Below are 24,064 nucleotides of genomic sequence, written 5' to 3' on the forward strand. Positions count from 1 at the left end.
GCTTGCGGGGGGGGGGTGTGTAGCAGCTGTTGGGGTGACTTTCATGCTAATTGTTCTATTTCTGTTGCTTTTATTCTGTATTATATGCCCTCAAGCACAGATAAAGCAGATTCGAGGTTATGAAATCATGTGAACTCAAATCAGATTTCTGTTTTCTTGCTCCTCACAAATTTACCCGAGCTTTAGGGTGAGGTGCTCTGCTGCTCTGATCCAGCACTGCTGGTCGGGACCGACCTCAGCTCTGCAGTGGTTTTACTGTGGTGGTGGCTGTGCCTGTGGTGTCGGTTGTGCTCAGACCCCACAGAACTGCTGTGGGATGTGGGAAGGAGCCTGGAGGGGTGTCCAGGCCTGGAGCTCCGTGTCCTGGTGTCCCTGGGCATGTCCTGGTGTCCCTAGGTGATTCCCATGCCTGCAGAGCAGCTGCCATGTGTTAGTGCAGACCTTGCTTTCTGGTGCCTGGAGCCTGTGAGGGAATTCATATTTTTGGAAGAGTTTGGGTCCTGTTCAGGAGCACACCTGGAGGACTGAGGAGGTGTTGTGGCTCTGAGGTCCAACCAAAACACACAAGCGTGGCCCTGATGGACAGCACGGAGCTGGCAGCACCATGATGCTCTGACCCATCTGCTTGGCTTCCAGTGCTGGCACAGCTGAGGGTGCAGGGAAGAAATCAATGGCAGAGCAGCACAGGGGGATGCAGAGGATGAGGGCTTTATCACTCTGCCTGCTCCAACCCTTCATTTCCATACATTTCACCCATCATTAAATCCCAAACCAATACGATGGGGGTTGGCTTGCTGCGAGGCGCAGCGGCAGCTTGCAAATGCACCTGGGCTTGATTCTGGGGGGAAATTGGTGGGGGTGGGAGCGCTGCACTGCGTGGTCAGTGGCTGCAAGCTGTCTGCAGCACATAAAATTGCATGTCCCAGCCCGGCACTGCTCTGCTCCACTGCTTCCCTTCTGCCTCTATCAGCACCCTTTGGGATGGAGGCAGGCCCTGCTGGCTATAGAACAGCATTTCCTATTTCAGGTATTTAATGTCTGGGCTTCAGTTATTTAATGTCTGTCGCCGCTTTACGACACATTTATGGCGTTATTAAAGAAGGAGAGGGAGAGATCTGAGGCTATGGAGTGTGGTACAAGAGCATAACGATGACCCTAAGATCATAAAGCAGCAGCACAGCTGCGTGCCTGTGGTCTGCTGCACTGCTTGGGCTGAGGGATGGACTCAGAGCACCGTGACTTATGGGGGATCTGTTGTTCCAAATGGCTGCAAGCGATTAAAAAATGATAAAAATTAGGGTGATGAGGGGGAAATCTCCCTTGGGCTGGGAGAGCAGGGAGCTGCGGGCCAGGACTGGTGCACACAGGGTGTGTAGGGGTGGGGGATGTGGCTGCAGTGGGCAGGGGCTCGTGTGACCCAGCTGGGCTGCACTGGAAACACTTCACATGGGGGGGATGAGTGCTCCAGGCAGCGCCGTGGTGACACCCAAGCTGCTCTGACCTTCTTTGATTTCAGGGAGACTCAGACATCTGTCGGGGAGCGTTTCACACCCGTCAGGAGCCCCTCTCTCTGCTCGATGGCTCTGAGCAGTGGGAAGGGCAATGTGGAGGAGGCGTGGGGCCTGAGGGGGTGGGAGAGGGGCAGTGATGCCTCTGCTCTGCCTCAGTTTCCCTTCTGTGAAGGTGCTCAGCACAGCACCTCGGCTGGATGCAGCGCGGGGTCTGTGTCCCAGGGGGGTCCTCGGGGGGTTGTTGGGGGCCTTTGGTTATTTGGAAGGGCAAAATCGCCCCCAGGGCTGCTGTCAGTCGTGGGGACACTGCTCCCCTGTGCACCCAATTGGTTGTCAGAGCCACGAACGGCCAAATTTATGGTCCTGATACCTGAGAAGCAGAACAGGCCCTGAAGGCACAGGAGAAATTAAGTGAATGAGACTGGTGCTTTGAGCGATTAGGGCAGACCTTTTAAATACTGCAACGGGAGCCGGCCCAGGAGCCTCAGTCTAATCAAAGCAGCAGCAGTTCCTTTTTATAAGATGAAGGGGCTTTTGGGGATACTTTGTCCACATAATGTTCCAATTATAGCTCTGCATCCTTGGATGTGGTTGCATTAAAAATACCCGCGGAGGGAGCACGCCGAGTGCGCCCGGGGACCTCTGCTCCTGTGCGTCCCACTGTGTCCCCGGGACGAGGGCGGCCCCGGGTCCCCATCCCGGTGTGTTTTCTCCCTTTTTCTCTCGGAGCTGAAGTTGGGAGCTTCAGGAAAAACCCTGAGATCTTGAGAAAGAAAGCCCGAGGCGTCCCGAGCTCCGGCAGCAGAGCCGCGGGGTTCGGTCCGACTTTGGGGTCGCTTGGAGGCTCCGACCCACGGAGGGGCGGGAGGACGGGTGGATGGGACGGGCAGAGGGACGGAGCCGTCCCTCCCCTCGCTCATTTTCATCACTTTCGACCGTATCAGAGGTGAAAAAAACGCAGAGCGGCCGCGCCATCGTGAGGCTGCGGGCAGGAGCTGCACGGCTCTGCGGGCCCGGCCCGGCCGTGCCTGCGCTGCGTTGCGTTGCGTTGCGTTGCGCTGCTTTGCGTTGCGTTGCGCTGCTTTGCGTTGCGTTGCGCTGCTCTGCGTTGCGCCGCGCTGCTTTGCGTTGCGTTGCGCTGCTTTGCGTTGCGCTGCGCTGCTTTGCGTTGCGTTGCGCTGCTTTGCGTTGCGCCGCGCGGTTCCGCTCTCGGAGCGGCACTGCTGCGTCGTGCGCGGCTCCGGGGGATTCCTCTGCAGCCGTCTCCGTGCGCGGATGTTCCGCTGCCGTGAGCCGTGGGGACGTTGCTGAGCTCCGCCCTCGGGAGCGAGGCGGGGATGCTCCGCGGAGCGCCGGCACTGCAATGGGATGCCGTGGGGAGACGATGCTGGGTTTGTCCCGTGAAGTCCACCGGAGCGTGGCCGCTGCCTCCAGTGGTGACGCGGTGCTGCGTCGTCCCCTGGAGCCGGGGCAGTGGGGACAGCACATCTGTAGAGCACCGCCAAGGGCCGTCCCCCGTGAGCCCCGGCTCCGTGGGGAGTTCCTCCCCGTGGGGTCCTGGTACACGGCTCGAGCTGCCGATGCCCATGGATGCCATGCACTCACGGTGGGCACCTACTCAATGTGGGCGAGAAAGTGCTTGAGGGAACGGTGCCTGCGGGGAGGATGGGCTGTGGGGCAGCACGCAGCTGCCCCCCTCCCCCCCCATTGAATTTGTTGGCAGTACTGAGCTGGTTTCATCCAGCAGCGCCCTTGGCCCATCTGCGGTGCTGTCTGGCGGTGAACAAGAGCGGTTTCAGCAGACATGGGCTGCGCTTCCCCGCCTCACCTGCTCCATCCTGGTCCGTCTGTCCTGACGGCGGGTCTGTCCTTCCCCCCACAGGCATGAAGCGACCCCTGAGCCCATCCCACAGCCCTGAGAGCGGTTTGCGGCTGGTGGAGGCGGCCTGCTGCCCGCCCGAGCAGCGCATGAAGAGGGAGAAGAAGCACCAATCGTTCACGCTCTGCGAGGTCTGCAACATCCAGCTGAACTCGGCCGCGCAGGCGCAGATCCACTACAACGGCAAGTCCCACCAGAAGCGCCTCAAGCAGCTCAACAAGGGCAAGATGCCGGCGGCCCAAGGTAGGAGCTGGGCTGGTGCGGTGCCACACTGCTGCCCGGGGACGCTGCGTCGTGCCCGTGGTGCTCCTTGCTGCTGTCCCTGAGCTGTGGGGACTTCCTGACCCCACTGTCACCGCCGGTCCTCGGCAGCTCAGTTTGGCTCTGCTGATGGATGGACGGATGTGCGCTGTCCGTTGTGCCGCCTGTGGTCCGTGTCCTGGGAACATCTCGGGTTTTGTTGGATGATTTTTGTCACTATTTCGGTGGGATCATGCCTGTAGAAGGAGGGGCTGTGCAGTGCCCGTCCCCTCGCCCGGTAATGGCGCAGGGATGCAGGAGGTGCTGTGCCACCAGGCCTGGTGCACCTCGTGCGTGGGACAGGAGCTTGGAGGACTCGTTGCCATCTGCTGGCGTTCACCCGACCTGCTCTCTCCACAGCTGATTGCTGCAGGAATTTTCCTGCATAAAAGCAGCAAAATGTGCCAATAAACGTCACCATGCAATAAGGGTTGACCACAGCTGAGGGTTTGCGTGTGTTGAACAGCAAACAATGGATCTGGTCCTCCCTGGGGCCTGGCAGAGCTGGGGCTGCGCCCATTGCCCTGAGCTGGGGCAGCACTGGAGCGTCCCTGGGCTCCGTCAGCATTTGGGGACTGAGCTGCATCCTCCTGGGCCGCTTCCAGGGCCTGTCCTCCTTTCCTTACAGACTCATTACTCATTGGATTAATGAGCTGAGGTCACCCAGGCACTTCAGTGGCTCACTGGAGCCTTTGCTTGCAGTGAGGTAGTGCTGAGGGGATGAGAGTGCTGTGCTCCTGTAATGCCACATCTCATGGAGTGCCGTGCTGTGGTTCTGCTGCTCAAGTGGTGTTACCCCTCTGGGAGACGCTGCTCTGAAGAGCAGTAAGAAGTTGCCAGTCCTATTTTCCTGCCAGGAAGTGTTTGTTTAATAACATTTAAGCTGTTGGCAAGTAAACATATGAAGCTTTAGCGAACACAAGCTAGCAAGCAGGGGGCTCTGGGTAGGACGTGTTGCTGGTGGCTGACTCACAGCTGGGGGGGGATGCACAGCACAGTGTGGCACTGGGAATGGCTGTGGGTGACAGCCCGGCTGCGGTGCAGACCCTGGAGAATGGCCCATAGAGATTCTTGCTCCCTCTTTTGCTGAGGACCGTGCAGGCTGCAGCCATAAATTCCTAGCGTGGCAGCTGTCAGCTGTGTGCCAAGCCCTGCACTCCCCACTGGTGGTTTTGTTTGAGCAAGGCCTGGGATATGCAAAGGAGCTGCTCTGTTTATCATCATTTACTGACAGATGGAAATATTGCCTGCTATGTTAATGGGAACGGAGCTCATAAATTCCAGGCTGCAGCTTCCAGGCTCTGCCCCAGACCTCGATGGGAGGATGCCACCGGCGCGTTCCTGCCGAGCCAAGGAATCTCACTGCGTGCTGCCCTTGGCAGTCCAGGTGAAGCCCCACTTGCTCGTGCAGGGGGATTGCAGCAGCATCTGCTCCTTGCTCCGTCCCATCCCTCTGCTGTCCCCAGCAGGGTTCTGTGGTGCAGCCTGCTCATCCGGAGCCGACCTTCTCCCCCGCGCCGCTGTTTAGAAATGTCACTTCCAGTTTTGTCACTGCCAACCTTCCCCAACCTCCCGGAGCGTGAGCCTGGGAGGGCACGTGTCTGCCAATGACAAATTGGGGCTGGGACCCGACTTCCACGATGCCCACATCCCCCCGGTGCCGGGCACCGTGCTCAGTGCCACTCTGCCCCGCAGTGTCCCCACGGTGTCCCCGCAGCGTCCCGGCACACGATGAGGGGAGGGCAGGCTGATGTCAGCCCGCGCAGCTCGGGGGGAGGGGCGGTTATTAAAGGCGCTGCATTAAGTGATATAATCGAGTTAGACAAAGACAGAATATTCCTCTGAGCTGGAATCTCCGTCTCGTGCTGACATCTGCAGCTACATCAAAGGCACTGCTCAGCTCCTCCCTGCTCCCCCCCCAGCACTGTGATCACTTGTTCTGCAGAGGCTGCAATCGCTCGCAGTGCGTGGAGCAAAGCTGGGGAGGAGCGTGGCTGGCAGACAGATGCAGTCATCAGTGCTATTACAATTTATTAGCTCTATGCCAGAAAGACCCCAACTTAAAAACAAATTGCTGCTCATTAGGCTTTTCCTACAAAGCAGATCACGGTTCTGTTGTCTCGTGTTGAATTGCCGAGCAGGCAGCAATTAGGCGTTGGATGCCCACAGATGAGGGATGTTTTCGTGCTGCAGATGCCAGCTCCAACCCAAGTGGGTCACGAGTGCTTTAATTACTGCCCGGCACTGTCAGGGGTGTCTGAGTTCGCTGTGCTCACTCTCGCTGTTATCCAAAAGGAGCAGACCCCATCGTTCTTGGTGTTGCATAAAGGTGCACCTCCTCTCCCACACGTTTGCAGGCTGCACAATGCACTTCTGTGCAGTGTGGGGTGGGCAGGAGTGAGCCGACCCTGGGCACTGGCTGTGCCTGGTGCCTCCCTGTGTGCCCCAAAGCCCCAGACCTTCGCCCCAGAGCTCTCCTTGCAGCTCCCCTGGGTGCCTTTCTACCTGCCTCAGCAGCGCAGCACCAAAATAACTTTTCCTTACAAAGCAAAAGAATTCAGGTTTCCCCAATTAGCTGCTGCCATGTCTGTCCACACGCGTTTGCAGAGCAGAAGGGTTTGAGATGCACAGAGAAATCACTGTGACAGCTTCAGCATCACTCCAGCTCTGCAGCAGAGGGGACAGACACAGGGGGGAGGTTGTAGGGGGGGCAGGGTCAGCCGAGGTGGGGGCTGGGGTGGCAGACTGGCAGTGCTGCATGATGCGGTGCTGGGTCTGGGGACGTGTGGGGGGCTCAGTGCTCTGCCTATGGGCTGAGGGCAGCGTGCGCCCGCACAGAGCTCCGCGAGGACCCCAGGAGCTGACCCCAGGACACCGACAAACCAGTACTGACAGTGCTGCAGCACTGGGAAGAGCCCTGGGCGGGGTCAGGGCGGTGCTGGATGGATGCAGTTGGTTTGCCTGGTGTCACTTCTCCTGGTGCAAAGCAGCGGCAGTCGGCGAATGAAGGCTCCCTGCACCGAGTGGACAGGGCTGGCTTGGAGCTGTGAATTTGCTGGGCTGGGAGGATCCTGCTGGTGCTCAGGTCCAGAAAGCCCTCCTCATCTCCATCTGGGGAAGCAGTGCCCTGATGTGCTCTGACCTCGGGCAGCGGCTGCTGCTCTGCTGCCCCGCTGCTCACATCTGAGGTCAGCGCACGGAGCTCCTCCCCGCCTTCTCCCTTCTGCTCCGCGCTATCAGATCTCTTCAGCTGTTGGTTACCGAGAAATGGGTGCTGAGCTAATTGCTTTTTTATGCATGGAATCCTCTAATTGTCTTTAATAAACAGAGCAATGCTCTGCAGTGCTTTCTCTGCCATAAAATCCGATGCGTGGATTTTAACCCCACACGTTTGCGTATCATCTGAGTGAAGGAATCCTCGAAGCTTTGCTCCATGCGTTGCTGTGCTCTGAGCAGCCCCGTGCAGCAGGACGGGCACTGTGGGGTCAGCAGAGCTCCTGATTCGTGCATGGCCGGAGCAGAGGTGCCCGTGGTGTGGGTGCTGCTGCAGAGCCCGTCCTGCCCTGCTGAGCTGCCCCGCAGTGCTGCAGAGCAGAGGGGGTGGTTGGCTCCTCCGGCCACCCCGAGCCCCGTGGTGGTGCTCTGCCTTTTTCTGCTTTGGGCTCTTTCAGGAGGAGTTTGGCAGGGAGGGCTCAGGGTGCAGCTGGGCCCTGAGATGTGCGCGCAGTGCTCGCTGTCTGGCATGGCCGAGTGCGCCCGTGATCGTAACGTCAGCTGATGGGATGAGCTGCAGATATCAGGGCACGGGGGGGGGGGGGATGTGTGTGTGTGGGGGGCATCACTGCTCCGTGCAGTGCGGGCTCTGCTCTGCCTCTGCTGAGCGACGGGAAGGGCACTCCTGCTTCCCCCAAGCCTCCATGTGTATACATATATACACACATATAATATATATATATATATAATGTATTAATTCACTCTCCATCCAACCTTTCCCCACCCCCCCAGCACGTGGCAGGGTCTCTGACGTTTGGCCGTGGCTGCATTTTATTCTTCTCTTTCTTTCTTTCTTTCTTTCTCCCTAATGATGCCTTTGGTTTTTTGTTTGCTTGTTTTTCCTAAAGGAAAAGGTCCTTACAATGTAAACCCATGGCCAAAAATCATCGCAGGACGCTGCCAGGCTCAGTCACACAGGTGCAGCCATGGAGGGGGTGGGAGATCCCCGGCAGTGGGTCTGGGGGGGCTGCCCCCCAGGGAGGCTTTGCCTCAAAAAGAGCCCCAGCAGCCACCAGCGAGCACGGCTCGGGATGAGCTGCGATAAAGGCGCGCCGGTGGCAGCCAGGATATGTTCTCCGTGGCTCACGGATGGGTTTCTATGTGACATACAGATTTTGGCAAGCTGTCCTCGTGGGGGAGCGGGGGATGGGCGGCCCCGGGTGCGATGCGGGGCCGGGAGCAGCGTGGGGAGCAGCAGCGTGCTGATGGCTTTCGTTTTTACCCCGAATTCGGGAGGGAACTGCCGCGTGTTATGTGAGAGCATTGCACCCCGTGCTGTCCTTAATCTCGGATTTCGCCGTCATTTTCTCCCGTTTGCTTCGCTATTGAGTTGCGACAAAAGCGCTTTCTGGCCACTTCACTCGGGGATGTGCCGCACGTGATCCTAACGAGAAACGGATCGGGAGCGGTGGGGAACGTTCCCGTGGAGCTCTGCAGATCTGGGAGAGGGATCCCGGGTGGAGAGCGCAGCGATGGCCGCAGTGAGCGCGGGCGGTGTGCGGGAGCAGCGCGGGCTCTGCCCCGGCCCCGTGCGCTGCAGGAGGAGGAGGAGAGGGGGAACTGTGATGAAACCGGGAGTGATGCTGGGGAGGGGGAGGTAGGACGGAGCACAGACTTGTGGGTAGCGTGAAGCTGTCAGTGTGATTTAGGGCCGGCTGCTCGAGCTGGTTTATGCTCCCAGACAGTAAGTCGTAAGCAATAGACCGTTCTGTATGAAGAGATGATCTCCCCTCGTCGCGCTGTGTGTCCCTTTCCCGGGGTGATCTCTCCTTCCTTTGAGATGCCGCGTGTGCAGGGGGAGAAAACCGCACCGGGGCGATCAGAGGGAACCGCGGCCGCCCGAACCGGGGCAGTGCCGTTCCGCGGGGCTGCGAGGAGGGGGGGTCGGCTTTAGTGCTCCTCGGGCTTCGTGCAGCGGTTCCGGAGCTGCCGTGGACTCAGTGCCCCTCTGAGCCGGGGCACCGTTAGCTCCGCCGCTCGCCTGGAGCGCCTTGTAATTAACGCTGATGGCCCTGGGGGTAATTACAGTGCCGGCGCACGGCCGGACGGGCGCGTCCGTGGGGCTGCTGCCTCTGATCCGCGCTCGTTGTGCCGCACTGAGGTCTCTTTCCCTTCCCACTGTTACAGCACTCGCACACAGTGCAGCTCCGGTGCACCCGGAGCATCACCGTGAGACCGTGGCAGGGATGGAGACCTCAGAATGGGGGAACTGGGGCGAAGTGCCCCTTCAGTGTGGGGCCGTGTGGGGTGCATCCCCATAGCAGTGTGGGGTCTGAGCTGGGGGCCTGCAGGGTTGTGCAGCCCGGGACAGACCTCATCTGCAGCGGGGTGGAGGGAGTCCATGTCCTCCTAAATCAAAGGGAAAATATGACACAGTTTCTGAAACCCTCCAGGTGTAATTTCCGTGCCTGTTCCTAGTAATTAAGTAGTTTTAGGTCATCGGTTTCTCCACCTATTCGCAGCCGTCCTGGATGCCTTTGTAATGAGGCATCTCGCTTTGAAAGGAGGGAATTAATGCGGGAGTTGGGGCGGTGGGGACCAAACCCACAGCTCTGTGCGGGCGCCCATCGATGTCCCCTGCTTGGGTGGCCCTACACTGGGCCCCGATTTGATGGCAGCAGACATGGGGAGCCCTTACAGTGCTGTTATTGCTGTTTAAGCAATTATCATCTTCTTTTCTTTATTATTTTTTTTATATTATTTGAGGTGGATCCTTACTAAAACAAAGAGGAAAATAATGATTTAATGCCTTGTGCTGTAACAAAAAGAGCATTATGGGGTGTTCCCATCACTGAGACTTCTCCCAGGAGCTGGGAGTCGTGAAAGGGTGATATTGTCATCTGCTCCTGAAGCGGTGCAGATGAAAGCAGAGAGAAAAGCGCAGCCCAGGTGTGTGCAGGGGGCGCGGGCAGCACGAGGGGACCCCTCGTGGGGAGAGCTGGGGTTAAATGTCCCTGGCTGCAGTGAGCAGCACTGCTGCCCCAACGCATCACTTCACCCTTCGTTTGGACGGATACATGCACAAATTTCCAGGAAGAATTCTTTAAAAAAATAAATGAATGACTTAATTCATTAAAGGATCAAGGGATCACAGTTTTAAAAACAACCTCCGTGGTTCTGTCTGGCAGCAAACCCCCTCCTCTTCGTGTGGAACCCCCCGGGGGGGACTCAGCCCTCCAAACCTGTTATCTCCAGCCGGGGGCCGGGAGCAGGAAGGTCAGCACGGCCCTCCTGCACCCACCCACTGCTCACTGCACGCCTGAGCCACTCCACTTATGACTGCGCTCAAATTACAGAGCAGAAGGAAAACCGATACGGGTCCTCCAGGTGTATCGGTGCTGATCCTATCTGGCGTCTTTCACCCCCAAATTATACCCTAAATCCTCGAGAACAAAGCCGGCCAGGAAGCCCCGTCAGTCCTGGGGGAAGCTTCCCGCTGGCTCTTTATCCCTCTGTCTCCTTTCTGATTTATTTTGAAGCTCTTCGCCGGGTTGGGTCGGTATTGCCGGGCTGCTCTGGGAGGCTGCAGACTTCTGGTCCCACCCGTGCATTGGGGCTCAGCATAACCCCCCCACCACCCCGGTTCCTGGAGTCTGTCCTCACCCAGAGCCTGCTGACCCAAACTGGAGAGCAGTGGAGGAGCGGCTCCTCCGTTCCATGGGGGGCGTCCGTGATTTCTCAGCTCTACCCCCCTCTTCCTCCGCACTGCTGCTCACTGGGGCTCTGCTCACAGCTCAGATGTGCTGGATGCCAGGCTCACTTCTACCCATCTGTGCTGGCCCCTTCTGCCCCCTTGGATTCTGGATGCTGTGTGTGTGCTGCAGGGGCCCTGTGCAAAAAACAAGAGCCAGAGGAAGTCCCCCTACTCCATGCTTGGCCGCTGGGAGGGGAGGATGCTGCGGGGGCTGCAGCATGGGTGCCGGTGTAGGCAGCCCCCCGTGCAAATCCGTGTCTTTGCAAAGAAGCCTCCATTTCCATCGCTGCTCCTTCCTCCTCGTGCTCTGCCATCAGGGCTCTGACTTTGGCCGACAATCTGTGCCAGAAGGCGCAGCTCCCGGCACGGCAGCGCCCGCCGGCACCGCTGTTATCCAGGACACTGAAGCCCTGGGCAGCCCCATCCCGCAGCGGCTGCTTGCTGGGGAAGGAGCAGCCCCAGGTCGTGCTCCCCTGCATGCAGGCACCGGGCAAAGAAGGTCGAGGACCCTGTGGGAGGACACGTGCTGCTGCCCCATACAAATATAGCAAGCTATGCAGGCCGGACCCACGGCTGCGCGTGGGGGAATTCCAGCCACCAGCTGCAGCTGGGCAGGGGAGGGCAGGAGGCGTTAATAGCGGTGGTCTGTAATCAGTACCTGCAATTAGCACCTCCTCCAGCTGGCCGCAGAGGCTCAGCCATAAAGCACCGCGCTGGCCCACGCTGCGTTTCTCTCCCACCCCTTCGTTTCATGCCGTGGTGATGCTGGACCTGTGCTGAGCTCAGCCCCGAGCAGAGCACGGGCATCGGATGCTCGTCCGCCGCAGCACCGGGAGGGACTGTGGGGGTTGGGCTGCAGGGCACCGGGCCCCCCCGAGCAGGGGGTGACCCCGAGCCCCTCCCTCTCATCGGGTGTCAGCCCCGTCCTCGTGGTCTTTACACCTCCGTGTTCCCTCTGCCTAACGCTCGCTGGCAGTAACGCCAAAGTGCTGCTGACATTAAACAAATTAATATCAGGTTTAAATAGCCTGCTGGGAGCTGGCAGTGGGCGCTCCGACCCAGCTGTCAATTCCAGATTAGCGAGTGCCCGGCTAAACTTACTGCTGCTAATGACCCTGAAAGCAATACCCTCTGTGCCCCGCACGATGCTGCAGCACCAAAGCATCAGAAGCTGCCCCAAAAGTGCCCGTTTGGGCAGCAGCACTTCGGGGTTGGGGTGCTCTGCTGTTAGTGCTCCCGCTCAGCTCATACCTGAAGGAGAAACGCTTCTTCCCGAAGCTCTGAATTGAACAAAAAAAGGGTGAGCGTGGTGTGGGGGCGAGCCCTGTGTCCTGACTGCGAGTCCTGAAAGCCCCTGGGCCCGCGGGAGCTGCTCGGGGTCTAAACCAGCCTGAAATTGGAGGGATGTGCGTGGACACGTGCGGGACGCGGTGGGCCCGCGGGGCTCCCGCTGCACGGAGCTGCTCTGCTCAGCCCGAGCACCGCGGCCGCGCTGCCCCGGGGGGGTGGGGGGTTCTGGGGGCTCCAGCCGGGGCTGCTGCGGCCGCCACCCCCTCCCCAAGCAAACGGGCACGGCCGCACCCCGGCCCCTTCCCCGAAGCGGTGGCTGTGTGTGTGGGGGGGGGGGGCGGTCCTGGCCGCTCGGAGGGGGCAAAGGAGGAGCGCGTGTGGGGGCACGCAGCCGAGCGGTTGCAGGATCCCCGTCTCCGCTCCAAGTTTCTTTGCTTTGGCAGCCCCGGAGTTTACTCTGAGCCAGGCTCGGGAAGAAAAGAGCACTTGTGCTTAGCTCCGGGGAAGGGGAGGAGGAGCAGCGGGGAGAGGGGCACCGCGGCGCGGCTCCTGCGCTCCCTCCCACCCGATTCCACGCGAATCCCGTCCCTGGGCCGGGCCCTCCCCGGCAGAGGCTGCGGTCGGGAGGGGCGGTGGGCGCGGAGCTCCGCGGGGTGCGAGGCTGAGAGCGCGGCCCCCACCGCGCGGAGCAGCGCGCAGCGCAGGGAGGGAACAGCGCGGAGAGACGCGGATCCAAAATGCTCCTAGGTGGGTACGGCGCGGCCCCGCTCCCCGCGGCATCGCGCTCCCATCGCCCCGCGTGGCAGTGGGGGAGCGGTGCGGGGCTCCGTGCGGGGAGGGGGAGCGGAGGGTGCGTTCTGCGCGGCCCCGGGAGCGCTGCGGTTCGCTCCGGGCTCGGCCGGGTGCGCGGTGCGGTGCGGGGCGGTGCGGGGCGGGTGCTGACCCCGTCTGCGCGGTGGGATCGCAGTGCTGTGCCGGCTCTGCCTTTGGCGGCGTTACCTGAGCAGATGGAGAGAAGTCGCGATATACGGCGCTCTTTTATTTTGCTGTTATTTCTGTGTAGCTCTGCTAAAATTGTGGAGGGGTGTGTGTGTGGGGGGGGGGGGGGGGGTGTCTTTTTTTTTCCCCCCTTTGCGATTTTGACCATAGGCTCAACTCTCAGTAGAGAAAAACTGGCGCGGATTATTTACCGCTGGGAGAGAGCTACAGAAATAGGTGGGATTTCGGGCACCTCGGCTCGGGGTGGGTGGTGAACTGAGTGCTGAGCTCTGCACCTGTAGGGCCCTTGCCATGCCCTGTCCTGCACCCATCAGGGCTTTGCCACCTTAAATTGCCATCGTTACACTTATCTTCTCTCAGAGCAAATCAGATCCTCATTATTCCCTATTTCCATCCTGCCCGAAACGCCATTGAAGAGCTGTTCTTCCCTTTGAAGCACCCGTACACCCACAGCCCCGTCCCCCCCCGCCCCAGCACACACGCAGCCTCGTTTCCTCAGCTCTCAGCCTGCTAATCCTAATTACTTGCGGGATTCAAGCTGCGTTGGATTCGCTGCATCTTATTGATTTTTCCCAGGGCTGCAAAAAATAGAGGAAGGAGCAGGTCGGGGCTGGCAGGCTGTGCTTTGTCCTTGCCGTGCTCACGGGGTCAGCGTTGGCTGTGGGGCATTGGGCCGCGATTCACTCAGTGCCTCCGTGGGAGATGGGGCTGCGTGGGGACAGCGGGGAGCGCGGTCCGCAGCTCGCCGTGCTCTGTGATGTTTGTGGCTCTCTGTCGGCTGTCTCGGGCTTGCTGAGCCGAGCTGCAGTGATAGATGAAGTGCAGTGCTTTTCTCTCGTGCCCGATTTGCGGGTGGGGATTTAGGCTCTGTAATTACCACGGGGGTGAAGGTGCCAGAGCTGTGTCCGTGCTGCTCTGCACAGGCACGCGCGCTCCTGGGTTAATACATAGGTGTGTGTGTGTGTGTGTGTGTGCAAGGCGTGTGCTCGGCGGGGTCGGGGGCATTCTGAGGGCAGTGAGTCCAGAAGTTGTGGACCTGGCACATCTGGCAGTGCCCGGGCACGGGGCCGCTCCTGTCCACAGCTTCTCCTGTCTGCTGTCTCAGACGGATCATTAATTGTTCCAATAGTTTGAAGCGGCCCTTCCTCCGTGTGCTGCTGTGCCCCGTGTCCCTGCAGCACAGCACTGCTTGGGCTGTGGATCTGGAACACCACTTCTCGGGCAAAGCAGGTTACTGAGAAAAGCAAAGGAAGGCGAGGAAAAAAAGCAAAGCAAAGCAAAGCCTGCTCTCAGCCGTGTGGCCTCAAATATGTAGGAAACATTGTAAAGCCACAGAAGCTTTAATTTTAATCTCTGAAATGCAGCAGAGGCCGAGGGACGCACGCAGGCCGTGCACATTCCCATAGTAGGGCATTTCATTTGATGTGGCTTTTCCTCCTCCTTTCCTCCATAGCATCGGGTGTGTTTGCCGAGCCCCCCCCGTGAGGAAGGAGCCCCCCCAGCAGCCCGGTGTCTGCTGGGCCCCCTCGGGGTGTGTGAGAGGTGTGGGGTGAGTGTGGGGTGTCCCCACTCCCGTGTTCAGACCCTCAGAGGATGAGTGAAGGTCCCACATTTCGGCGCTCTGAAGCCGTGGCAGCTCCCGGCACGCCGTGCCCACTCAGGGTGCAAATGCGCTCCGTGCCTCAGGTGACTGCTGACATTTGAAGCCATAAACACTACTCTTTCTTTATTTATTTATTTTTATGCACAAGCTGAGGTTTAAATCCGGATTCTGCCCTCCTGCTTTTCCCATCCCTGCTCTGCCCCGTGCTTGGCTGCGGCTCTCCTGGCTCCGGGAGCTCCCACTCTGGGGACAAAACCACGGCTGCTCGTGAGGTCTGAGTGCCTTGCAGGCTCTCTTGGCTCTCCCCGAGGTGTTGTCTCTCCTTGGGAGCTGGATGTCGCCGGGTGTTGGGTGCCCTGCTCTGCTGTCACCATTGTGTTTGGTGGAAGAGACCCATGTGGGTGCATCTGCGGCACAAAAGGAGCACTTCGTGCCCTCTCCATCCGATGGTGGAGCCGTGCTCCTCCTGGGGCTGTTGTGGGTGAACTCTCCCATCAGTGCAGCCGTTGCTTTATTCCAAGGGGTTCACTCAGGAATGTCCCTGGGAAAACATCTGCTGCTCTCAGCCGCTGCCGACATCGCAGCGCAGCGCTGGGGTTCCTCCTCCTGGATCCTGCTGGGCAAAGCCCTCCCAGTGCTGCGGAGCACTCCGCTCCCACGTGGAGCTGGAGGAGAGCTGGCATTTTAACAACCAAAAGAAAGCAAAGCCCGCTTGGAACCGCCGCTCTCCTCCCCGAGGAGGACGGGGCAACGCTTCGGGCCGCGTGAGCTCTCGGTCGGTGCAGGTGGTGCTCCCCGCAGCCCACGGAGCACTGCTGTGTTTGCAGACGGCCTTCGTTCCTTCTGTGGGGTGGGACGTTGGGGCACGTGGGCTGCCTGTTCCCACTCTTCCCCGAAGTGGCTATATTAGCACGGCCTGGGTAGGAGTGGCGGAAATTACAATGAAATACTAGCGGTAGGAAATAAAAATCTAATTAAAAAATAATGACAGGAGCGCGTCTGCTTCCAAACATTGCCTGTGAGCAGGGCTCGCCCCGGGGCAGACTTAGAGGAGAGTTATGCACTTCTGCAGCTGTCAGCGCAGACACGACAGCCCCTGATCTGGGGCTGCTACGGAACAACGCTGCAAGCAGAGATCAGAAGGGGAGGGCAGCGAGCTCTGACCTTCATCAAGGGGAAGGATGTGTGGGGTGCCAAGAGCCGGGGGGGCTCTTCCCCACTCCGGCACCCCGGGCACGTCCCCGTCCCCGCTGAGCTCTCGTCCCTTCCACTCCCATTTGTCTCCATCAGTGCTGCAGAAAGGCTGGTCCCACTTGGAGCACACGAGGGGTGCGATGCTGCTGCCCCCCCCCCCCCACCTGCAGGTGATTCATTAATAGAAATCCATAATGATCAGTGCCAGAGAGGAAGCGCTGCGCAGTGAAAGATGTGCGTCTGCTCGGAGGCAGTTCAAAAGGGAGAGGGGAGTCCATGATTTGTTCCAAATTGGCTATTTCACTGGAACTGTGGGAAAGCATCAATCTGAGCACCTCTTCTCCCTTTTTGTTTCTGTCAGCTGCTCCCTGGCTGTAATCATTTGGGCTCGGCTGTGATTTTTATGATGTGAGCGGTGCCCAGAATAAAGGCTGATCCACACTGGGGCTCCGGGCATCCACCCGAGCTGCACTTGGAGCCCTCATCCCCAGCAGAGGAAGGTGATGGTGGCAGGGGAAGGCTCCAGGGAGCAGGGTTGGGCCTGGAGGGAACACTGGGAAGCCCTGAGCTGAGGTGCCTGCTCCTCCTGTGGTCCTCCATCCCCATTGCAGTGATGCTCTGAGAGCACGGATCCTGCCAGGGCACAACCCCGGGGTTCATTTGTCTGAGCTGACACGCACTGAGTGCTGATTCCCTTGCAGGGGGATGGCTCGCTCCTACACAAGACCGAGGCTTCTCTGCAGTTTTCCTTCCTCCTCTGTGCACAGCAGAAATTAAATTGAACTGTCACCACCTCCGGGTGCCGAGGGATGCTGCTGCAGCGCTCCCCTCACCCTCCTCTGTGCTCTGCTGCCCCGAGCCCTGGCTGCATCCCAGTGCCATGCAGGGGAGGGGGGTCCAGGCTGTGCTTCTGGGGGGGGGAGGGGGAGCTGCAGGGCTCCTCACCCCCTGCCCCATGGTCTCTCAGTGCTGGGGTTGGATCAGGGGCACGGGGCTGGCTACCCAAAGGGGATGGAGCTCGTTGCTTGTTAGCGGGGTTGGGAGCACGAGCAGCTCCTGTGCCCTGCTCTGAAGGCATGAGTCATTCCTGAGAGATGGATTTAAAGATCTTAATGCATAGAAGAAAATCAAAATCTCATAAATACGCTTGGACTCAGGGATTTAAGATCTTGCAGGGCAATACAGTTGGTTTTTCGGTTTCTTCTGCTCAGCTTCTAACAGGCAAAGAGGAAAAAGCAGCAGGAGAAAAGAGAGCCATAGGGAAAATGGACACAGGACGTGGGGCTGGAGCTGGCCCCGTGCCCCTGCAGCCCAGCAGCAGCTCTGACGTTTGCTTTGGTGATGAACTTTGGTTTGTCTCTGAGGACACAGTAGGAGCTGTGTCTCATGGGCAGTGGGGCCTTTGTGCTGCACCAACGGTGAATGATGGCAGAGGGGTCACCTGCCCGCCAGCCCCGGGCATGTCACAAAGAGAAAACAGCAACGGTCGCACCCAATCCGGGCTTCTGTTCCTTCATAGGAGCGAATGGAAATATTGTGATTGACTCCTGACCCCCACACTCCCTTTGCAAAACCGAAGGGCAAAACCACTATCGCTGTTGTGCCCCGTGGGACGTCGGTGCTCGGCCGCAGGACGCTGTGCACGGCCACCACGTCCCCGCCCTGGTAAAGCAGAGGATGCTGCAGCCTCGTGCCTAAAAACTGATTAAAAACCTTAAGTCCTCTTTTCTCGCTTGCATTAGCACAAGAATAAATGGTGCATATTTCAGCCCCGGAAGCCAGGTCTCCGGTTTCACCCCATTCCTGTGAGCATTAACCCTGAGCCGGCAGGAATGTCCCGTGCACAGACGGAGCGTTTTGCCCCGGGCCACGTCGAGGAGCCCGGAGAGAGGAATTTACGTGGGGTCCCCTCCCCGGCGCTGGAGCCGTAATCCCGGCGCGCTGCGGGGTCACTCCGCACAGCATCGTCCGGGCACAGCGGGCGCTCCTCTGCTGGGCCCCGCTGTGTACTTTGGAGCCATGTATGGGGACAGTGAGGGGGGCGGTAAATTCATTCCTGTGGGTGAGGTTGAGGCGTCCTAAGCTGTACCTGTGCCGAGGGTGCAAAGATGCTAAATTGGGTGCTCAGCCCCGCGGCTGCGCTGGCGGCGGATAACGGCACGACGGGAGCTCCCGGTGCGGCGGTAGTGAAGGGATCACCCCCGGGTGATCGTCGCGGGGCCCGAGGGCTGCTGTCCGCGCACTGCTGCTCGCGTCCCCGCTCTGCTCAGCCCTGGCAGCCCCCCCCCACCCGACGGCTGTACGGCTTCGCCCCGCAGCACGCACCCAGCCCCGGGGCACCCCGCAGCCACCACCCGTCCCCTCCATCGATCCCAGACGAAGGCACCCGACGTCCCCCGGGGCCGCAGCCCACCGCCGTGACACCGCCGTGACACCGCCGTGACACCGCCGCCACGCGGCCTTCCCGTCCCCGCCGCCGCTAGTGGCCACTGCCGCCGCCGGTTCCCGGAGCGCCGGCGGAGCAGACAGTCCTCGCCGCAAGATGGCTGCTGCCGTGCCGCCGTGACCGTGGGCTTTGTTCCCGCAGCCGCCGTGACCGTGGGCTTTGTTCCCGCAGCCGCCGCGCTCGGGGCCACGCAGCGCTGAGCGGGGCGCGGGGGGGCGGGGGCTGCGGCGCTCCGTCCCGCGGTGGGGGATTGGGGCCGAGTTCTTCTTGTCCTTTTTTTCTTTCTTCCTTTTTATTTTAACGGTCGGCGTTGTTTGCGGTTTTCGTTATTTGATTTTTTTTTTCTTCTCCTATTTAAAAAACAAATTCTGGGAAGTTCCCCCCCCTCCCCCCTCGCCCTAAAGCTCATGGCAGCGGCTCCATGGTACGTATTGTAGAGGGCGGGCGGGTGTGCGGGGCCGGGGACCCGGGGCAGCTGCATGCGGCTCTGCTCGCACTCGGCACAGCTCTGCCCGGAGCCGGGCGGGCACCGCAGGGCACGGCCGGGGCTGCGGGACGGGGCGTGAGCGTCGGCTGGCGAAGAAACCCTGCCCAAACTTCCCGGCAGCCGGCGCTCCTGGGGGAGCAGCGCGAGTGGGAGTGGGAGTGGGGTGCGGTGCGGTGCTGACAGCGCAGCGTTAACTCCGTGCGTGGGGCTGCGCTGCTGGGCGGGACGCGGCCGCGGCTCCTGCAGCCCCTGCACCGCCCCCTGCGCTGCCCCACGGCCCTGTGCCCCCCCCCCCCCCCCCCGGGAGCATCGCTCAGAGATGGATATTTTTCTGTCCAGGAGAGGAGCTTTTTGCTGGGCCAAGCGCGTGGGTGCTGTGGTTGGACAGTGGAGGGACCGCACACTGTCCCTGCTGCATCTCGGGCACTGAGATTGATGCCCACCCGATTTGGGGCAGATATTGGGGCTTGCATGGGGCCAGCAAGGCCATCCCAGCCAGGCTGAGCCTGCACCCCGAGGAGCAGCCGACAGGCCTGGCCTGCCCACCGCAGAGGAAACGCTGAGCAAGACAGGTCCTGGCTTTGGCTCTGCACGGCAACTCTCTTCCTATTTCCTAATGAATGGGAGCAGATCCTCTCTGTGGGTGAGGTTGCAACTTTGCACAGGATCATCCGGGGCTGGGAGCTGTCCCCTGGCTGCCCTGTGCTGCAGAGGGAGCAAAGCTCTGTGATGCAGGTGAGGGCACGGAGTGCTCTGCTGCTTCCTCACCCGATGGGTGAAGGACTTTTCTCCCGAATCCCAGTGCTTTCTGTGGGGGCTGTGGGAGAGGCTCCAGCCCGTGGGGGCTTTGTTCTATAGGAACAAACCAAATCCCTCATGGGTTTCTCAGTGAGTTGTGCTGAGTGCTTCCTGGCTTGCAGCAGCGGAAGGTCCGTGTGCCCCCATGCTTTGGTTCTCCGGCAAGAACAATTAGCAAACGCTGAGTGCTGTGAGGGCCCTAATCCCTTTCCCCTTGTCTCTTTCGTCTCCAGTCAAACCAGGAAAGTGGTACTAGACCTTCCTTACCCAGTTAAATGTAGAGGCTGCTCCTCCAAGGCACGTCTCGGTTCAGCCGTAGCCTTTGGTTTCCCCACCACAGCAGTATGGTGCCTCCGGGGAAAAAGCCAGCAGGGGAAACCTCCAACTCCAATAAAAAGTGTAAGCGCTATTTCAATGAGCACTGGAAGGAAGAATTTACCTGGCTGGAGTTTGACTATGAGAGGAAACTCATGTTTTGCGTAGAGTGTCGGCAGGCGCTGGTGAAGAACAAGCACGGCAAAGCGGAGAACGCCTTTACCGTGGGCACGGACAACTTCCAGCGCCACGCGCTGCTGCGGCACGTCACGTCGGGCGCGCACCGCCAGGCGTTGGCCGTCAACCGGGAGCAGCTGTCCTTCGACGCCCGCGGGCGCGCGGAGCCGCGCTCGGTGCTGAAAGCGGAGGTGAACCCGGCCAAGGTGGCCGTCCTCACCACCGTGTACTGGATGGCCAAGGAGGAGATCCTGGATGAGAAGTGCTCCTCGCTGCTGGAGCTGCAGAAGTTCAACCTGTGCCAGGCGCTGCTCGCCTCCGAGCACAGCGAGCGCTACCACGCCGGCAGCCTCCGGGACATGCAGGTGTGTACCACGGGGTGTGGGCTCCTGGGGCGTCCCCGTGGTGTGTGGGGCTGCGCGTACCCCCGGTAATCACAGAGCGGTTCGGTGCCTGGGCCGGGGGCTGAGCAGCGCCCTGAGCTTGCACCGTGCACTGCCTGGGCTCACTGGGAGCGGCGTGCATGTGCTCCATCCCACGGGGAGGGTTTGAGGCTCTGCCCACCAGCACCAAAAGTGCATTGTTGCAGCAGGGGTTGTGGGAAGTGGTCGTCCTGAGCGGCCAGGCTGAGTGCCCGTGCTCCTCGTGGAGCTGGAGTGCATCCCCCACTGCTCACTGCGTTGTGCCCAGAGGTGGGTGACGGAGCCGGGCAGCTCTCCTGCTCCCCAGGGCTTTTGGTGTCGACTGCAGGCAGTGCCTCCATGCGAAATAGATCTATTAATCTAGATGGTGTCATTCCCTGCTGTGACAGACCAGGGGATGGAGAGGTCAGGGAAAGCAATGGGGCCGTTGAGGGCACTCCACGCTCAGGGCCACGTGTGTGCATGGAGAGATGCGGGCGCTGCGGGGCAGCGCTGCGGGATGAGGGGTGAAGGCACAGGATGAGTGCAGGAACACACAGGATTTTCCTTTTTGACCCTAAATTGGGTGATCAAAAAAGATTGATTGGACAGAGAGGGTTTTCTTAATTTTCCAAGCTCTTCATGCCTGTTAAAATCCAATTAATTTTTTAGTGCAGCTTGGCGGGTTGCCAGGCCTTTTAGATACAGAGAGAGCCCTCCTTCGCTGCAGATAGGTTTTGTCCTCATCAGATTTCTCATCCTGGAGCACTGCTCACAGCATTTGCACACATGAGGAAGTTCTCCCCGAGACGTGGGGGCATTTCTACCAAGTGGATAAAATAGAGCAGAGGAAGGGATGCTGAGGAGTTTTATTGCTGCTCCTGAGTGTGCTTTGCCTGTAAAGCTCAGAAGTGATGGAGTTGCAGCTGAAGAAGTGGGCTCTGGAGCCTTAGTGGGCTCCTGGAGCACGGAGGGTGGGGGAGCCTGTAGGATGTGGGGTGGGAGCAGGGTGGGCAGTGTGGAGCTGCTCGGGGCCAGCAGTGCCGGGCTGCACTGTGCTTGGGCTGCAGCCACAGGAGAGGGGAGGCAGCAAATTAGAAGAGAGAAAGCTGTTGGCAGCAGGGAGTTGTCTCGTACAGACAACCTGCACAGCATTATCGCACTGAAATTGCTTCTGAGGTCTGCGGACGCCGGGGTGATATAAGCTGCTGTCGCAGGGTGATTCAGTGCTGGTGGCCGTTGCGGTGCTGTTGCTGTGCACTTGGATGGAACAGAGGGAAAATGAACCCCAGTGAGTTGTGAGCGATGTGGTGGGCACGGAGCACAGGCCGTCTTTCTGTGATGTTGGCAGGGACGTTTCCATGGCTCTGTCCACCCAAAGCTGTTCTCTGTACTCCTGTGCCAAAGGGCTGTGGCCAATGGATGCACTCCGTGCTTTAAGCTGCAGTTCAGGGGAATGCTGTCATCCAGGTGAAGGTGCTCAGTCACTCGTGATGTCAGGCCCGTGTTGGAAGTTGCTGTTTGAGAGCGCCAATGCCCCATTGACTTTCTGTGGCTCCTAAAAAAGGGCAGAATTTGCCAACATCTGCACGCTGGGCTTGAGAGCAATCTTCAGGCACTTGAGTTTAAGATCCCTGGCTGAATCAGTGAGCAGCTTAAACCACGAGCAAATGGGCTTTGATTCCTCTGGCTCTTTGAGCTCTTCAGAGCTCGGCTTTGAAGGCTCACACCTAGTGCATCTGATGCTGGTGGGAGCCAGCCATGTGCTGGGGGCCACGCTCAGCGCTGGGGCTTTGGGGAGATCCCAGCGTGGACCCATCAGCTCACTTTGCGACGGGTGCTGTGGCCCTCCCGCGTGCCTTTAAAGATCATTTGTATTTCTCTCTCCCTCCCTCCTGCCCTGCGCACCCTTCACTGCCTCAGGCAGCGATCGCCAAGGTCCTGCACAACGAGGACAGGCACCGCATCAAGGCCTCTCCGTTTGTCGGGCTGGTGCTGGATGAGACGGTGGACGCGCTGGAGCGCCGCAGCCTGGCTGTGTTCAGCACCACCGTGGCCCCCTGCAGCGGGCAGACCTCCGCCACCTTCCTGGGCAGCTTCGAGCTGCCCCCTGGGGAGGCGGCCACGGTGACGGGCAAGGTGGGCGAGGTGCTGCGCGCCTTCGGCATCCCGGCCGTGAAGCTCACCTGGCTGAGTGCCCACAGCGCATCGCTGGGGGCCGAGCGGCGGAGCGGGGCCGGCACTGCGCTGAGCTCACTCTGCCCGCTGCTCACCGAGATGCACTGCCTGTCCCACGGCAGCTCCCTGCTGCCCGCCCACAGCAGCCTCAGCATTGAGTACCTCCAGAAGTACGAGACCACGGTGGACGCCATCTACAGGCTGTACTCCAACCCCACGGGGGAAAGCAGTGGGCTGCAGGAGCTGTGGAGCGTCCTGGACCTCTGTGAGATCGACCTCGGCAGCCCCAGGGCCATCTGCTGGACTTCCATCTTCCCGGCCGTGGAGGCCATCGATTCCTCGTGGCCCACGCTGGTGCTGCTGCTGGAGAGCGAGGCGGAGCGGTCGCCCGTGGCCCTCGGCCTCTGCCAGGAGCTCAAGAAGTTCCACTTTGTGGCCTTCACCAAGATCCTGTTGGACATCCTCCCCATCTTCCAGAAGCTCAGCCGCTTCTTCCAGATCGAGGACTTCGACCTCTCCATCCTGAAGCCCATCGTCTCCGCCACGGCCACCACCCTGCAGGCACAGCAGGGCTCCAGTGGTCAGAACCTGCAGGAGTTCCTCAGCGCCATGACCGAGCACCCGCGGGGCGAGCGGGAGGGCGAGAGCCGGCTCTACTACAAGGGCGTGGAGTTGGCCAACTGCTCCCCAGTGCACCTGCGGCACTTCGAGCACCTGAAGGACGCGTACCTGGAGAGCGTGCGGGGCAGCCTGCTGGACAGGTTCCCCAGCGGCGTCCTGGAGGCCGTCAGCTCCTTCTCGGCCATCTTCAACCCCAAGTGCTACCCCCAGTCTCTGGAGGACATCGGCAGCTATGGGCTCAGCGAGCTGAACTTCCTCCTGCAGGCGTACTCCCAGGTGGTGGTCAGTGAGAGGGCCCTGAGCGATTTCCCCCTCTTCAAGCGGATCGTCTTCAGCCTCGGCCAGCTGTCCTTCAGGGATCTCTGCGTCAAGCTGGTCTACAGCAGCTCCGAGATGCACGAGCTCTTCCCAGACTTCGCCGTCCTCGCGGCCATCGCCTTGGCCTTACCGCTGGGCTCGGCGCTCGCCAAGAAGATCAGCCGGGGCCGGGAGCTGCTGAAGCGCGGGCGGTCGCGCTGCCCCAAGGACGAGGGGCTGTCCAACCTCATGAAGATCGCCATCGATGGGCCGGCCGTCGACGAGTTCGACTTTGCGATGGCCGTTGAGTACTACGAGAGCATGCGGGAGGCCGGCTTCATCAAGGCACAGGCGAAGTGAGTGGTGGATGCAGAGCTCTGCGGGCAGGATCCAGCTCTTACAGCAGCCCCGGGGTCACCGCCACGCGGGTCCGACCGACACTGGTAGCACTGGGATGGCCCACAGCGGTCCCACTGCCGCCCCTCCCTTCGTCCCCGAAACCTAACCCCAAACCCCAAACCTCCAGGGGTTCCAGTGTCGGGGTGCTCCTGCTGGCACCCCCGTGGCTGGCATCCCACCACGTGCTCAGCTCATTCTGGGC

General features: G+C 60.2%; 4 protein-coding genes across 5 annotated transcripts in view; 3 read left to right on the forward strand and 1 right to left on the reverse strand.

Annotated features, from left to right (window-relative positions):
* TUBG1 (tubulin gamma 1) overlaps positions 1-17,397 on the reverse strand; it is a 195,331-nt gene extending 177,934 nt beyond the window's left edge. Inside the window, exon 1 of the mRNA XM_065749154.1 lies at positions 17,394-17,397. The gene's annotated coding sequence lies outside the window, so the exon portion shown is untranslated. The remainder of the gene's footprint in view (positions 1-17,393) is intronic.
* Positions 1-24,064, forward strand: part of RAB5C (RAB5C, member RAS oncogene family) — a 77,759-nt gene that overhangs the window by 35,821 nt on the left and 17,874 nt on the right. The gene's annotated exons all lie outside the window — the stretch shown is intronic.
* Positions 1-24,064, forward strand: part of ZNF385C (zinc finger protein 385C) — a 48,993-nt gene that overhangs the window by 11,532 nt on the left and 13,397 nt on the right. The window contains 1 exon segment of the mRNA XM_065749145.1: positions 3,394-3,633. Within this exon segment, the coding sequence (XP_065605217.1) occupies positions 3,394-3,633 (240 nt within the window).
* Positions 18,525-23,877, forward strand: CUNH17orf113 (chromosome unknown C17orf113 homolog). Its single transcript, XM_065749141.1, has 3 exons — positions 18,525-18,613; positions 19,708-20,331; positions 22,291-23,877. The coding sequence occupies exons 2-3, from the start codon at positions 19,819-19,821 to the stop codon at positions 23,821-23,823; spliced, it is 2,046 nt and encodes a 681-aa protein (XP_065605213.1). The 5' UTR covers positions 18,525-18,613; positions 19,708-19,818; the 3' UTR covers positions 23,824-23,877.

Source organism: Cyrtonyx montezumae, unplaced genomic scaffold (assembly GCF_038088225.1).
Source record: "Cyrtonyx montezumae isolate F1298 unplaced genomic scaffold, pur_monq_1.0 scaffold_58, whole genome shotgun sequence".
Lineage (NCBI taxonomy): Eukaryota > Metazoa > Chordata > Aves > Galliformes > Odontophoridae > Cyrtonyx > Cyrtonyx montezumae.

Coding starts and splice junctions, on each gene's coding strand:
- CUNH17orf113 (XM_065749141.1), top strand. CDS start 19,819: ATGGTGCCTCCGGGGAAAAAGCCAGCAGGGGAAACCTCCAACTCCAAT. Junction 20,332..22,290: donor GCAGCCTCCGGGACATGCAG/GTGTGTACCACG, acceptor TCACTGCCTCAG/GCAGCGATCGCCAAGGTCCT.